Genomic DNA, 16800 nt, shown 5'->3' with positions numbered 1-16800 from the left:
GAATTGAGGAGAAGATTTCATTAAACTTTTGGCAAAATACTTTCTCCCAAAAATAGGGTCATGTGGAGGGAAGGAGTGATTAATTAAGTTACTTATAAGTTAAAAACTTATTTTACTCTTGAATATAATACTTGAACATAAGGATAAATTAGTAAATCAAATCAATTTTCTTTCATTTATTTTTTATCTAACCAAACATGAAAAAATGAAGAATATTCTACTTTTGTGTGCATTTTTTAATTGCTTGGGGCTTGAGATTTGATGCTTTTATAAATACTTCAATATGAACATGGCAGCCACGATTTTCCCTCCACAACTTTTGACAACTGATGTGCCTGCACTTATACTGGCAGAAGCAAACTCTTCTTCGTAATGACGAAAAATGTGTATTGAAATTTGGAAAAAAAAATATATATTAAGTTTAAAAAATCAGGTGAGAGTATGTTCAACAAACATGACATACTCTGATTTACTTTAGTCAATCAACGTTATCAATACCCAAGTGAATAATTGAATAAAATTTTATACTCGTTCAAAATATCTTTTAGAAATTAAATCATATTAATCCATGTGAGGCGTGATGGGTGACAACTAAAAATAATGTTAATCCAGGTCATTCGTGACCAGATGACAATTAAAACAAATAATTAATTGCGTTACTTTTTATACCCTCATTTTTTACTTCTCACACCCCCTATCAGATTTAGCTTTATTAAAAAGATGAGTGTCTAATCACTGTCTTTATCTCCAGGAAGCATTCAATTGTATTCCTAAATATGAGATCCCAATTTAATAAAGGCCGTACACACTAATAGATTTTGAGAGAAATCAACTGTATTGTTTGTAGACGGTTACAAATGAAGCATCAATTCACATCTTGGCCTATGTGGTCAGAGTAAAGGTGATAACGGATGGAAGTAAAGGTAAAGGTCCTCTAAGCCCATATTTTATCTGGGTCGGCCCATGATTTTATGGGCTTCCTAGGCCCACGCCGGTGTACCCAAAAGCACAAAAGGCCCTGGGGGTTCTGCCCCACCGACACAATTGTAGGACGTTGATTATTTAGCCCAGAAAACCATGGGCTTACAACTTACAAGGAAACAATTAAACAAACATACATTGTCCTCGTGGGCTTGGACCTATAACTCAATCCGTATCGTCACTGACCAGTACCTGAAAAGAAATGTTCCGGTGATTAACTCAGTCACCCTCAGACGCTGAAGAAGAAGCGAAGGAGACGATAACATCAGGTATGGGCGTAGATTACTACAAGGTTCTACAGGTCGACCGGAATGCCAAAGATGATGACTTGAAAAAGGCTTATCGAAAGCTCGCCATGAAGTGGCATCCTGACAAAAACCCTAACAACAAGAAAGACGCCGAGGCCAAATTCAAACAAATTTCTGAGGCATACGATGTATGATATGAATCTTTCTCTTTTTTCCCTCTTGATCTTCATTGTGTTGGAGTAATCTCAATTTCCTGTTTATTGCGTTGCTGTTTTGTGAAGTACAGGTTTTGAGCGATCCCCAAAAGAGAGCGGTATATGATCAGTTTGGTGAGGAGGGGTTGAAGGGGCAGGTTCCGCCTCCGGGGTCGGGCGGTTTCTCTGGGGGCGGCGATGGCGGTTCGACGACGTTTCGATTCAACCCGAGGAATGCCGACGATATTTTCTCTGAGTTTTTTGGGTACGCTAGTCCGTTTGGTGGGATGGGAGATATGGGCGGGTCACGGGCCGGCACGTCTGGTTTCTCCAGAGGCATGTTTGGTGATGATATCTTCGGGTCGTTTAGAGCCGCTGCTGGGGAGGCATCCGGCAATATGCCTCCGCGAAAAGCTGCAGCTATAGAACGTACCTTGCTGTGTAGTTTGGAGGATTTATACAAGGGTACCACCAAGAAGATGAAGATTTCGAGGGACGTAGCTGATGCCACTGGGTAGGTTCTTCACATCTCTGTTTTTGGTTTTCAAGGAAAAAAAGTTAGGTTTTGCGAGATTTGTTAAGACTTATCCCCTATCGGTTATCGGTTAGGTTGAAGCAAATTTATAAGTTAAGATCCAATCTTTCTATCCTAAGAGGCCTTTTAAGGATAAAACCGTGCAGGCCTTAGGCTTAAAGTGGACAATTATGTGGTGCTCTCACGAGCATCCGATTTATAACTGGATTCACATTGGTTTAATCCATTTGTGTCTACAATTGCATATTAAGTTTGTGCTATGCCTATGTTGTTGTTTTTTTTTATAAATTAGTATTCTTAGTTGCTTTTGGCTTAGGTTTTGATGGTTTAAATAGATAAAGTGGAGGTGCGTTAAACTATATGGAAATATGCAATATGATTTTCTTATTTCTTATTATTTGGAATGCTATATGACTTTCTGATTGTTGTGTTGAGATTGTTTATACTTGATTGTTAATTTTCCTGCAGTATATCTTTTTAACATCTCAATAGAAATACGATATACTGATTTGCTGTAGATTTTAAGTTCATCGTTGGATGTAATGTATAGCATTGCATCTGTTATTTCCATTACCATGTAGTTTTTATGTGTCCATAGTTCCATATCCTCTGGGGGATAATTTTGCCACAATTTTACTAAAGAGGTGCATCAGGGTAATGGGTATTTTATTGCTGATTATTGCAATCTTGTTTTGTGGTGTATATATGCATCCTTTTTAGGTTTATCTCATCATCTTTCATAAGCCTGTTGATGGTGGCATGCATTTAAATCGTTGTCATTTGAACTAGTGGAAGTAAAATTCCACTTTCTTTGAAAAAACAATCCCTCAAATAGGCATCCAGAAGGTGCTCTCAAGTACAACCAAGACAAATGAATGATACCCATTATATCCACTTGCATGAGTGCATCAAATTATACCATATTACTCATATGAAGGCAGAGTCTTTAATTAATTGGTTAAAATTGATCGCAAAGAAAATCCAATGCCATCATAGCTTTGTCTATTTTGGTCACAAGAAGGATGGCTTTTTGAAAGAGCAAAAAGAGCAACTCTGGTTGGAATTTAAGGTTTCCATATGTTTTTCTTGAAACTCGCCCTTTCCAAAATTTCCTTGCTGCACCTAACTTAAAAATGTTATTATGAAAGTAGTGATGAGTTTGTTAGTTTTGATGTTTCATTGCACTAAGTTAGATAATATCCGATCTTTGTAATTTGTATTGAAGCATTTAAATTAGATGTTGTTTTGGGGACATATACCTCCAATATAGGACAGAAAATTTGATGCCCACGAATACCTTATACACTTTACTTAAATGTTAATTGAATTGCATTAAATTGATTTCCATTCTTAAAGGTGCGAGCGGAGTTAGAAAACGTATTTGTATCATGATACCATTTTTTGGGACTGTATGTTGAGCTTGTAATTGTTGTTTGCAAACTCAAAACACATTTTCTGATGTGTGCTATTGTATAGGGCCACTTCTGAGGTTTGCAATGAGGGGAAGATGGTAGAATGCAGTGGATAAGATACTCTTTCATTGTTTTGGCAGGAGAGAATTTGAATGATAGAAAAAAAGAAAGAAAAAAGTGGGAAGTGTTTTCACCCAGACAATGTTTAGTTTCTATATCAGAAGTAAAGTAGATTTGACATGGGACGTTGTGCTGATACAACTAGGAGTAGTTTTATTAAACCTTATGTATCAAATAAGATTATGCAAGGACCCAAAATTTAACATGCATAGTTAATTTCTCCTTCACCTTTTTCATCTTCTGCTTGATTTTTGTGCCATGGAAGGGAAGTTACTACATGTTTTTGATGTGGCATTTTGATTCATAATTCTGATGTTCAAAATTTTAGTTTATCAAAATGCAGGACTGCATGATCTAAAAGCTCCTGTACAGTTGAAATAATTGGTGGCTGACCGAACTCATTATGCAACCTAAATGGTCATTAGATTTTTTTTGTAGACTTATTTTCTATTATATTGTTGTGTAGGAGACCTACGACTGTGGAAGAAATTCTTACAATTGAAATCAAGCCTGGTTGGAAGAAAGGGACAAAAATTACTTTCCCAGATAAGGGAAATGAACAACGAGGTGTTATACCGTCAGATCTAGTTTTTATCATAGACGAGAAGCCTCATGGCGTCTTCAAGAGGGATGGTAATGATCTTATTGTCACCCAGAAGATATCTCTGGTGGAAGCTCTGACAGGGTACACTGTAACGGTGACAACCCTGGATGGGCGGAATCTTACAATCCCCATCAACTCTGTTATCAGTCCAAGCTATGAAGAAATTGTTAAAGGTGAGGGGATGCCCATCCCAAAGGAACCAACCAGGAAAGGCAATCTGAGAATCAAGTTTAACATTAAGTTTCCCAGCAAGCTTACTGCAGAGCAGAAAAGTGGCATCAAGCGGTTAATATCATCATAGAAGGCTGGTGGTAGCACTCCCTCCATACTATTTCCTGAACTTGTGTAACATTGCTTTATTATTATTATTATTGTTTTTTTCCCCGGTTGTTCTATTCTGGCAAGGAAATGCATTTGCTTTTGAATCAAAATCCTTCATGTCAATTATTTATTCTTCAAGTCTCCTACTATTGCTTTCCCCATGATTATAGACTAAGGTGGAGTTTAGCATTGCTTATTTATAATCCAAACTAGCAAGAGTGGAAAATGATGGATGATTGTTCTTCCCTTTTCATTTTCATGAAATTTTTTCCTACTCTTTCTATGAAGCTATGATGTTATTGCCAAATGAAACAAGTCAAGTCCTTGTTCTACATAATGGATATTTGCTTCAGTAATAGATTTTAGTTGGAATGCCTTAGTATGATCACGGCATGAATGCCAGATCTTTGTGAAAACTTCGGATTTCAACTGAGAACACATCTCCCCATTGTATGATACCGTTGTTTGTCAGGCGACTTCTCTTTTATTTCTTAAGACCGTCTCTGTGTTTCTTTTTATTTACTTTGCGTGCCAAAAAAGGAGACCATTACCAAAAAAGTGAAGATCCGTTGAAAGTCTCAAAAAGAGCAGAGTTTTAAAGTCTGTTGACATCGGTTAATGTTAGAAATCCACGTCCTGATTCTGGACTATATCGTCCGTTTTAAGGTTCCGCTTATTGCGTCAGATTCTAACGGATTTATTCCTTCTAAGTTTAACAAGTGGGCTGAGTTGGAATAAATTATATTGTCTGCTTTGAGGTTCTAATTTCCGCATCAGATTCTCACGGGTTTGTTCCTTCCAAACCCAACAAGTGGACTAAGTTCAACTCATCAAGCTAGGAAATTGATTGTAAAAGGGTGAACTTGTCCATACATCCACACATTTTTCCGGATATGGGATGACAGTTAAGTTTAATAGTGACCGCGCATCAACCGCAACCATTTTAGAGATCATGACAAAGAAGTTAATTGAAGCTCTCAACTTTGAATATTTTAGGAGAATGGTATGTGATGGTAAGAGTTTGAGGAGTATGTTATTTGAGAAGATTGGGAAATTAATTATTCTTTGGCATATTGAAACAAAAACAATTAGGGTATGGATACCTACCCGATATCACCTTTTTAACCCAGTAAAAATACGAGTGTGGATATCGGTAGAATAAAAGGGTATGGATCCAGGTCAGGATCCCCGAACCCTACCATCTAAACTCGTCCGTCTGTTTCGGTTTTCACGCTTACTTGTGTCTGTTTCTCCTCGATCCATCGTCATGGTCTCACCGTTTTTTCTCCACTGTTCGTAGTTCTCTGGAAAGTACAGTCGCATTTTCTGTAAATTCTAAATCTTATTACGGATCTTCAGTAAGTTGCAATTGAAATGGGCTCAAGTCCTCGAGCCGTAGAGGAGATCTTCAAAGATTTTAATGCTAGAAGAGCTGGTGTTGTTCGTGCTTTAACTCACGGTAACGCCTCTGTCTATTCTGTCTCTCACTCTCAATTTCTGTCTTCTTTTGAGATATGACCTAGACGTTGCTGTTGTTGTATTTCTGTCAGATGTCGATGAATTTTACGGACTCTGCGATCCAGGTAATCCGTGATCATGTAATTGTAGATCAAAATTTCGTTTTTTCATTTATAGGGTTAGGTTTGCATGGAAAAAACTTTGGCTCCTCCGAGGTTCAGATTCCGGTGAGGGGTGGAAAGTAATTTGAATTTTTGGTGTGCATTCTGCATAGTATTGTTGTCTAATAATTAGAATTGGCTGATAATATGTATGTATATTCGTAAATTTCAAATTTTCAGTGGTATTGTTTCTCTAGTTCAAAGTTGAATCTAGAGTTGGGGATGAAATTTATAGAACATGAGTAGCGTATTAAATTAAATTTGTAGTGATCTCACTAAACTTGTATTTGAGTTATTTCGAGAAAACTTAACTGGGTGAATTATTATGGGGTTTGTGACATGGAGCAGGTGGGAATCTTAGTTTTTTTCATTCATCTGCTATTCCCCTGTTTTTCTCAAGTACTACATAGTACATATTGCTTTGGGTTTCGCGTTGATTGGTTGATTCTAGTATCATTTCTATTTGTCTTTAATGGCATAGACAAGGAGAATCTGTGTCTGTATGGACATCCAAATGAAACCTGGGAGGTAACTCTGCCGGCAGAAGAAGTTCCTCCAGAACTTCCTGAACCCGCACTTGGGATTAATTTTGCTAGAGATGGCATGCAACGCAAAGACTGGCTTTCATTGGTCGCTGTACATAGTGATTCTTGGTTGCTTTCTGTTGCTTTCTACTTTGGTGCTCGTCTTAACCGCAATGAAAGGTATCTTGTAGCTCTTTTGATTTTCTGAATGCATGTGGGGAATCATGGGTGGCAATGAAAGGCAAGTGTCCTCCATCCATTTTATTGGGACATAGCTGAGAATTCATTGAACATTGAAGTTCCTTTATGTGATTTCATTGATCTTTTTAAGCTGGGTCCTGGATAGGGAAATGAGGCTGTTACTTGCCAGCAAATTTTGTGCTTTAGAAATTTTGAATTGATGGCCTGAATTCTGGCATTCCAGATTCTTTGATGAATTAAATACGCATCACTTCTGAGTTCTGAATGCCATATAAAATACAATTTCAGTTTTATGCGTCTTCCATAAAAAGAACAAGCTTTTCCTGAAATTTAGGTCCTGTTATATGCTTGCTCGTATTTATCTCATTTATTTCAGCGTTCCAAATTTCCTTAAAATGTTTTTAATACAGAGTATTGCATCAGTTATGGCTTGCTTTGTAAATTCTTGTTGTCACTTGGCTTTACAGGAAACGACTATTTAGCTTGATCAATGATCAGCCTACTGTCTTCGAAGTTGTAACGGAAAGGAAGCCTATAAAGGATAAACCAAGCATGGGCAGTGGAAGCAAATCTAAGGGTAGCTTGAAGGTTTGATCAAACAAACTCTTTTCTCGTAGTTATATTTGGGAACCATAGAAACTTTGATACTGGATGGTTTAAGACAATGAGATAATTTGTAGTCTGGATTCTGTTTCACACTTTCATATAAGATGATAATTGCAGTCAAGAATACATTAATGGTCTGGATTCTATTGGTCAATTTTAAGATCTTGTATGTTAAATGACACCGACCAAGTTTAAATTGAACTAGTTCTATATGCAAATGCCCCTTTAGGATTTCAACTCAATCTCCTTTTCCTAAAGAGAAAGATAATGGAAAATTAAAAAAATGAGAGAGAATCGTCAATTTAGAAGTTTTCATCAGCTACTAAAATCAGGAAAAGAGAAAGAAAAGTCTGTCAAGTGATAATAGTCAAGTAAGTTGCATGACAATTTTGGTTACTGTTACAATTCTAATGAGGTTAGCATAACCGTAGTCTTGGAACATTGGATTTAGTCTTTTGCCCTTTTCCGCAGTCTATCTTTTGGCTTGCTGTATATTACCATCTAAGGTGTACCACTTTCCCGAGCCATTGACTGGATTTTAATTCTATGCAGAGGTCGAGTGATGGCCAAGTAAAAACCAACCCTAGGCTCACAGATGAGATTTACGAGGATGATGGAGATGAGCAAAGTGAAACCTTCTGCGGGAGCTGTGGTGGAAATTATAACGCAGATGAGTTTTGGATTGGCTGTGACATCTGTGAAAGATGGTACCATGGAAAGTGTGTGAAGATAACACCTGCTAAGGCTGAGAGTATTAAACAATACAAATGCCCGTCTTGCGTGAAGAAGGGCAGATAGTGCTGGCTATCAGACATAACTGGAGAGAACACAGAGCATTTCTTCTGTTGCTGTAAATGTGAAATTGGAACGTCACAGTTTTATGCAACTCATATGTTAGGTCGTTCACTTATAAGGGATTGCATCTGAGAGTTCAAATTCGCCCAATTCCCTGCAAATTCGTTGCCTATATGTCAACTTGTGTCTTAGAGTTCTTACTTTTATCATACAGACGATGTCTGTCTGTATAATTACAGTTATCTTATAACTTCTATAGTAATTTAACCGAAGGAGGATGTTCTTTCCACTAGTTTTCTTAATCATCTTGACTCCCTTTTGAATTGTTCTGAATATGTATTGATTTCTTTAGCTTTTTCTCTTAGTCTTCATTGTGCATTTATGCAAGATGTATTGCACTCCTATTTTTCAATATCTATGTTTGATTGTAAAGCCCAGCCAACTCTACTTGTCAGCTGGCTAGTGTTACGTCCAATGCTCGCTAGTGAGCGATTTTGTTGATAAATCGATCAAGAATCTCCTTGAACATTGGTATGTTCTGTATCGGTAATTTGGGATCAGAGGCAGTATTACTGTTACTATCGCCTGTTTCAAAGTTGTTACCCTAACCCTTCATGGCTCAATTCAGATGGCTTAACCTGGTTTGCCTAGTTACACATTCTTTCGACGCATCAAGCAACTAGGCAAACCTTGCAATTCACCGGCCGAGTAGGATCAGAGAATCTTATTTGACTTGGAATTTAATTTGACTCTACAAAGATAATTGTAGACACTTTTGAGTTTGAGGCATCCGGTACAGATCGCCATACCACCTTTTCACTGCATAGCTGTATTTGTCTTGGTCCCCTACACTCGTAATCCTTCCCCCGTCCCCACACAGCGGTCATTGTCATTTCATTACCCAAGCTTCTGAGACAGCATATTCACTGACTTCAAGTCGCTCGGATGGCTCTGGCAAGGAACGGTTACGTTGGACAGGAGCTCCACGATCGGTTTGAAGAGGCAGTTAACAGACTTGGCGGCTTTGGATTTATGGTTCACTATGAATACATTGGCCCGCACACTTAGTTTTTTGCCGTCACACCTGAAGAAAAGCTGAGGCAGCTTCAAACTAAGCCCCGGGAAGACATCCAATCCATTATGAGAGAACGGGAATACGCACGTTTTTTCATTACCCGGATAGAAGCGAGAAGGTAAATCCATCATTCCCGCCCTGTGACCTCCTGCTCTTCAGAGAGGAGCTCGATCATTTGTAGAAAAATTCCAAAAAATAAAATAATAAACAAAGAAAAATGTTAAATCCCTTACTTGAGGTCCTGAACGGCTGAACCACTCAAGAGAGTCTGGGCTAGGTGGGTGATCAAAATTGAAATGATGAGACTCTCGGGCCCAAATAAAGAGGCTGTCCAGTCGGAACTCGGAGCCTGAGAAAGAAAAGCCTAATACAAAAAGCACGAATAAAAATAATAAGGTTAGAACTTAGAAACTTCCTTGTCCCTAAAAAGGAGGCCCCTAGCGTTGAAATTGAAACTTAAAAGAAAGCCCAATCCAACGAATAATGATCACCTGGAAAACTCCGTCATCAGTCGAGAAATTCGAACACCAACGCTTTGCTTGATTTCTTCTCTTCACTAGGTATTGGCAATGGCATTGCCTTTGCCTTTACCCTCCATATGAATCCCAAGTCACACAATGGCCAACTTGGTTTACAAGTGCGTACAATAGTCTTTGTCCACATCAAGCACCAACCCTGAAATTCTACATCCTAGTAAACAACAAAGAAACTCTTTTAGAGTCTGACTTTGCTGAGACTCTGCTTTAAATCTTGGTTTACAACGACAATTACAGACATTTTTGGGCATCAATAGTTTCCTAGTTCCCATCGCTCAAAGCTTTGTACTTGTCTTGTTCCTCATCCTTTTTAATCTTCCGCAAATGGAAGCCATTGCCATTCCATCTGATTAACTCGGATATGGTTTCAAATCGTTCGGATGGCTCTGGAAAAGATCGCTTAAGGTGGACACAAGAGCTACATGATCTGTTCGAAGTGGCAGTTAACAAACTTGGCGGCCCTGACAGTAAGTCTGAAGAATTTAATTGCCAATGTATTTTTATGCGTGATGTCTGTGTATTTTTATTTTGTTAAGGTTAATTTGCATGTTCTTGATAGGGGCAACACCGAAGGGCATATTGAAGGCTATGGGTGTTTCTGGACTCACCATCTATCATGTTAAAAGCCACTTACAGGCACCTCCTCTGCCTCTCTGGTTCTCTGTCTCTGTTTTCTTTTTGTTTTTTTTAATTATTCCATGATCTTACAATCTAGTTGTTTATCTACTTGCTCTTCAGAAATATAGGATCTCAAAATTTATTCCAGAGTCGACCAACAGTAAGTTCAGAGCATATTCGTTTCAGTATCTAATCGTTTCTTAATCAGACCAAGATCAAAAATCTTAAAAATTTATATTTGTTTCTGGTCAGGAGGCAAGTCTGAGAGGAAAAATCTCTCTGAATTATTCCCAAATTTTGGCACAACGTCGTAAGTCATACCGGATCTCCTAGAATTACTTGATGACTTTTTCTTTACTAACTCATTATTAATTTTCACAAAATTCTGGTAGCTTGGCTCAACTGAATGAAGCTTTACGAATGCACATGGAAGAACTGTGCAAACTGGATGATCAAACTGAGGTAGCTAGCCAATAATTTTACGTATATATTATCATAAATTAATTTAGTATGCTTGATGCATGTAATATATTGAAGGTTCAAAGAAGCTTGAAGCTTAAAATGGAATCCCAATCAAGATTTTTCGACAGAATTGCAGACGATCATCGAAACAGGGCAGCGATTACTGCAAAATTCAATTACAAGCCTTCCTCATCATCTTCAGCATCATTGCCTCCACTAGAGGAGTCAGAGTCTAATGCTAAAGAATTTGAATCCGATTCGGATGGTGACGTAAATCAAATACAATCCGAAGAATTTCAAGCTCTCAAGAGGATGAAGATGACCCAATACAATGATGTTTCCAGTACTCCATTGTTTAAAGTGTCAGAAGTTTCATATGGTGCTCATGAAGGTATCAGCTTTCCTTGGAGTAATATTGCATCCTGCCCTTCGCCTTTAGTGCCTAGCTTTTTCTAGCTTTGCTTCAAAGAATGTGATTCTGAAGAATAAGAAAGAAAGAAAGACTGCCATATTGTAAGATGTATTTGATTGTTTTCATGGTCACTTCTTAATGCGGTAAACATCTTTTTATTTGTGGCACGACTGCCTTTATGGGCCATAATGGGCCGAGTTAGATTTTTGTTTTTTTTTCATTATAAAAAGAAAGCCCACAAATAATTTTGGGCCTTAAAAATATGCCGAATTTGCCGACCCATAATACTAGTCAAGACTGAAGACTCACACACAAAATTTTGGGCCTTAAAATGCACCGGGCCATACGGTGAGTCAGACTCAGACACGGATGGCGGTGTCACAACTGTCAACTCATTCACATTCACGAGATATTTAATTCACGCGGGCATGACAATCTTGTCTGGGCCACCACACCCTCTTCGTTTTGGTCAATGCTTCAAATAAACGTGTTCACTCATTGTAGGCTTCTCCTTAATTTTAAGTTTTCAAGTCATCGATTTATGCTGCTTTAAGCTTTAACAAACGAAATTTACATCTTGTTAATTAAGTCTTTAGGTAATACTATTCTATTACAATAGTCTACAACCTACGTAGACCTAATCTTAACCATGTAATGCTTATCAAAAAAAAAAATCTTCACCATGTAATATATATATGTCTGTGTGTGCGCGCGCACGCGCGCTCATGCGTGGATGCAAAAAATGAAAGATCCACACATCAGTTGCTGAGATGACTGATGCAGCGACAAGCCTCTGTGAATCTTGCAAGAACAAAGGTAGAGGAAGGTCTTTTGTGGCCTGGGACACTCTTACGTTCAAATTAGTGTCAAACTTAAGAAATTCTAATAATCTTGGTTATTGGAAATTGCAGTGCGTGAATCAGAGAATATGTGTAACGTACCTTGACTCAGCCTCAGCCTCAGCCTCCTTTATATAGTGGTTAACAAGTGAGGAGATAAAATCTTTCCTTGACGGTTGATATCATCATTCTTGAGGTTTTGTGTTAGAATCAAACATGTTGATTATAATCTCCTGTTGTCCTTGGATGTTAGCTTGAGAGTTGTAAGATATATCCTGGGAGCTGAGAGTTATGATCCTCTCTCAGCTTTTATTCTTAGTACGGTTTCAAGGAAGCTGTTGCGTAGACTTTGTTCATGTAATACGTGCAGTTGGCAAGACATTGTTTATTTTTCTCATCCACAATATATATATATCCACCATACATGTTAATATGGAAGGTGGAGAATGCTATATATGAATATATGTAGCAACGGGGATATAATTAACACCCACGTGACATAAATCTAAGTTGCCCATGAATCACGCGTAGTAGTTTGGTAAATCATGAAATGTTTAGTTTTTATTGGTGGTGCAATCACAGTTTCCATTGAATTCAACTTCTACAAACAACAAAATAGATTATTATGGTCAAAAGGACCACTCGATCGCTAGTGATTCGTACCGACTATATTGAAAAAGAACTCCCATAGCCATAGGGTTATGGGCCTATTTGTGAGTGAAAGTTGACATGGACCGCAAATACAATCAACACGCGCGCGCACACACATATATAGTAATGGAATTGGTGAAAAGTATCAACACGTGAATATTTTGGTTCAATTTGATTCTTGAAGAAACCCAAGCAAACAATCACAACTTCACATGTGAACTTAACTAGTGGAGAAAAAAGGCATGTTTGGGTTCCCACAAGAATCGCTTTGTCTTGATTGTTATTAATTTCCTGAATTGACATAGATAGGCAATTTCTTTGACCGGCAAATGCTGAAGAAGAAAATTCTTCAACTTTTTGCCTGCTAAAGCTAAACATGAAGAATCATCATTACATCGTGAAGAATGCAAAATGTGCTTATTGGATATAGCCAAGCTAGCTAGCTATACCGTGGAAACTATCTTGAGGACTTGAGTGATTCAACTTGTTTCTTGCCACAAGGACCTTTTAACCTAATGTAAAGTCTGTACTGATCATAAGTCATCGGTGGATATAGCGCAGGCCGGTCTTCCGTTACAAAATTCTTCATGGGTTCCATGGGTATATCGCTCCTAGGGTTGTAGAAGAACGCCAGAGAGACACGCTCTTTATTTGAATTCACAATAACACGATGTTCCACACTCTTGTAAATTGCGTTGCTTAGTACCTAAACACGGCACAAAAAGGTTAATGAGTCAAAAGATAGATCACATTTTAGTTGAAGTATTCCAATTCAAGCTGTATAATACCAAACTATAATGGCTAAGACCTTGATACTTATAAGGGAGTTTTTTTGGTAACCGAAAAATTTATAGTCCAATATATACACAGAACAGTTGGGCCCCAATTAAAGCTTATTTGTTACTAATAAGGGAGTTGCCTATTGATTCAAAGTCATTACGATAAACCAACCGGAAAAGGAATTAAATTGTGATCCAAAGATGGAGATTATGATGGAAGTTAAACCTGAATTTGGTCTCCAATGTTGACAATGAAAGCATTAGGAACAGTCTTAACAGTAACCCAAGAATCATCGACTCGACGGACTTGTAGACCGGCGATGTTTTCGTCCGGCAAAAGAATTGTCATGCCGCCAGGGTCAGAGTGAGAAGAGAGACCAAGGGTAAGGTCTGGTTGTGGACATTTTGGGTAGAAATTAGCCCTCATGCATGCCCCAATGTTTTCACCACCAATAGCACTTTGAAGTTGATCTTCTCCCAGTCCAAGGTTTAAGGATAGTATTTTCATTAGCCTCCCACATAGTTTAACCACTTCATTTCCATAGTCAGCTACCAAATCCCTGCGTATGAAAATATTTCAGTTACTCTCCCATAAATCCCAACACTGTTTAATAAACCGATTCAACGAGAGAATAGTCTAGAAATTATGCGAGGATAAGGTTTACATTTTATCCGGAACGTGTATGCTGAGTTGTTAACTAACACGCAATAAGCATTGTGAGTGATAATTGATAAAAGCCTCAAATGCAACATGGCATCCATAATTAAGGAGACTTTCGTAGAAACTTCAAAGGCCTTTTATACGCGTATATATTGACCATTTGTGACATGTTTTTCATGCATAAAATGCCAGGATGGATTGGCATTAGTCTTCTTTTTTTTTTGGTTTTCAAACTACCAGACAATGACCTAATTCTTTTGTTAACAAAACGTGCGTCTTAATGGACTTTCAAGTCAAGCTACCAAGATTGATTTTACAATTATTTCCTGATTACGTGAAGTGCGCATAAATCATTGATCGTACTTTGTCTAAGTGAACGACAATCAAGAAGATTGAATTTCAAGGTAGCTAGAAACATCTTTTCTTGTCGAAACTTTCATGCAATTTGAACCAAAACCGTCCAAATGTTGAAAAACATTTATGCTCCATTTGATAGAGCGGAAATATTGATTTTCAATGCTAACGGAAAAATTATGAAAAAAAAAACTAAGTTTAAAGCTGTGAAATATTCTGTGAGGTGTTTGGTGAAGTAAAATGTTGACGCTAGCGGAAAATCTGTTAAAATAAAGTATTATAATATTAGATTTTTTATTTTTATATTAAAATTTTATGATTTTTATAAAAAATAATTTTAAAAATTGTTGAATAAAAAATAGTTTATGATTTTTATATTAAATTTAATCTAATAATAAATATAATTTTATTAAGAGTGATTTTAAGAATAATATATAAATATTTAAAACATTAAAAAAATTTAAATTTTTTTATGAATATGAGATCAAGAAATGTTAAGTAAAAAATATTTTAATAATAAATATTATAAAACCAGTATTTATTATGGGTCCATATTACTTTTTTTCAAAAAAAAAACAAAGTCAGGCCTCATTATTATTTTTTGAACCCAAAAAAATAAAAATAAAAAACTAAAAAAACAAAGGTTTTACCGCCTAAAGTGTCAATGAATCCACTGAACATAAGCCAACGGTTCCGTAAAGCGGGAAAGGTAGCAAATATGCTTTGAGCACCGCTGTGCCAAACAGTCACTTAATGTGCACAGTAGAGGTAGAAAGTGAGGCAAGTTAATCATCCGAAGGAGAATGATAAAGATCACAACAATTAGTATTTCAGTTATCTCATATGCTAAATTGAACGTACAAGATTCAAGTGAATTCGTGGGTTTCTCAGATCACACATGATGCACATAAAATCATTTGTGTACAATTCAATAGCTAATATAATTGAGGTACAAGTGGATGGGATCCCTATTATAACTGTAATCATACACTGCCTCTCTCATGCAAATTAAAAACCCAATTAGATAATGCTTACCTACAAGAAGTCGGCAGAGCAGGCCACTTGTTCCGGTTTCTCATATGAAGAGGCAAGAAATTTAGAAAGAAATAGTCGCTCCAATCAAGAATCGCTCCCTTCTCTACACCCAATCGACTCCCATACCCTTCGTACGTTTTAGGACTGTTTGCGTACTCTTGCTTCACCTCAGGCGGCAAATAGAAAAACTGACGCCAAACCTCGCGCGTGCGACTCATCAACTCATGGCTCACTCCATGATTCACCACCTGAAAGAATCCCCAGTCGCGGCACGCGTCAGATATGCATTTCAGTGTCTTCTCTCTCAGTATCTTATCGTTGGAATACACGTGTTGGAGATCAATGACAGGAATATTGTCGTTGTGGTGGTCGTCATTGTGGTTGATCAGTGTTGGTCTGTCAGTGGCAGGCTTGACGTAGCGTTCAGGGATTGCAGTTATGCCACCCTCTGCCAAGGACTGGACTCGAACCACTGGCTCAGGCCAACCACTCTCTAAACAACTCATGATGGGCAACGTGAACATTAATTGTTGTGAGATTTTAGAGAGACTGTGTGTTTGTGTATGTGGGTTATGATCGATCCTCTATATATAACGATTGGGATTTGATTGAGAGGAATTGGTTTCGGCGCCGTGAACGAATTGAGTTAATTGGGACACCTTTTATTACACAATATAATTATATTTTCTGGTTTCAGAAAATTATGTATGTGCAGAGTACAGGCAATAAGATATGTGGTGACTGGTGAGTCAGTCCAGGTAGACAGCTAGTGCCAATTGTGGAGTTTCTTTTACACACGTGCATTTTGAGGGGGTATTAGTATACTTTTTGGTTTTCAGTGTACTTTTACACGGCACAAGTGTCACTTAAACATTGGTGCTTCCATTCAACGAAGACTAATTTTTCTACCCCACTTTATAAAAAGATCAGGACTTTAAAATAATAAAAAAAAGAAACGAAAAATATATTACAAAATGATTTGATTGGGTACTGGAAGAAGAAATATTTTTTTGCTTGGTGCGATCGGGTAATAAATTACTGCTGTGTTTGAGGGATCGAATTACCAGCTTTGGATTCCCCCATTCAGGACGGGTTTCCATATTGTAGGTAAAATGTGCGCTTTATTAATTATTACCCGAAAAAGCCGTAATTGATTTCCTACGTAAAGTGTTTTGATTCACTGATCTCTAATGCATATAACTGAATGATTTTGATTTT

The 16800-nt window shown here is 37.5% G+C and overlaps 4 protein-coding genes across 4 annotated transcripts; 3 read left to right on the top strand and 1 right to left on the bottom strand.

The window, feature by feature from the left end:
* The first annotated feature begins 1134 nt into the window (after nt 1–1134).
* On the top strand, nt 1135–4556 carry LOC119992172 (dnaJ homolog subfamily B member 1-like). Its single transcript, XM_038838838.1, has 3 exons — nt 1135–1417; nt 1516–1937; nt 3957–4556. The coding sequence occupies exons 1-3, from the start codon at nt 1253–1255 to the stop codon at nt 4393–4395; spliced, it is 1026 nt and encodes a 341-aa protein (XP_038694766.1). The 5' UTR covers nt 1135–1252; the 3' UTR covers nt 4396–4556.
* A 1053-nt stretch (nt 4557–5609) lies between these two features.
* Nucleotides 5610–8524, top strand: LOC119992183 (PHD finger protein ALFIN-LIKE 1-like). The gene is made up of 5 exons (XM_038838850.1): nt 5610–5874; nt 5966–5998; nt 6516–6738; nt 7227–7347; nt 7918–8524. Exons 1-5 carry the CDS (start codon nt 5790–5792, stop codon nt 8161–8163), a joined length of 708 nt encoding a protein of 235 aa, XP_038694778.1. The 5' UTR covers nt 5610–5789; the 3' UTR covers nt 8164–8524.
* A 1239-nt stretch (nt 8525–9763) lies between these two features.
* LOC119995398 (myb family transcription factor PHL7-like) lies at nt 9764–11327 on the top strand. The gene is made up of 6 exons (XM_038841878.1): nt 9764–10238; nt 10331–10407; nt 10510–10549; nt 10642–10699; nt 10782–10851; nt 10927–11327. Exons 1-6 carry the CDS (start codon nt 10133–10135, stop codon nt 11305–11307), a joined length of 732 nt encoding a protein of 243 aa, XP_038697806.1. The 5' UTR covers nt 9764–10132; the 3' UTR covers nt 11308–11327.
* A 1585-nt stretch (nt 11328–12912) lies between these two features.
* LOC119995467 (probable 2-oxoglutarate-dependent dioxygenase At5g05600) lies at nt 12913–16196 on the bottom strand. The gene is made up of 3 exons (XM_038841979.1): nt 15583–16196; nt 13759–14092; nt 12913–13459 (listed from the first exon to the last, which is right to left on the bottom strand). Exons 1-3 carry the CDS (start codon nt 16104–16106, stop codon nt 13211–13213), a joined length of 1107 nt encoding a protein of 368 aa, XP_038697907.1. The 5' UTR covers nt 16107–16196; the 3' UTR covers nt 12913–13210.
* Between the last annotated feature and the right edge of the window lie 604 nt (nt 16197–16800).

This window comes from Tripterygium wilfordii, chromosome 3 (assembly GCF_013401445.1).
Source record: "Tripterygium wilfordii isolate XIE 37 chromosome 3, ASM1340144v1, whole genome shotgun sequence".
Classification (NCBI taxonomy): domain Eukaryota; kingdom Viridiplantae; phylum Streptophyta; class Magnoliopsida; order Celastrales; family Celastraceae; genus Tripterygium; species Tripterygium wilfordii.
The sequence above is the reverse complement of the archived record's forward strand: the minus strand, read 5'-3'. Positions and strand labels throughout refer to the sequence as shown.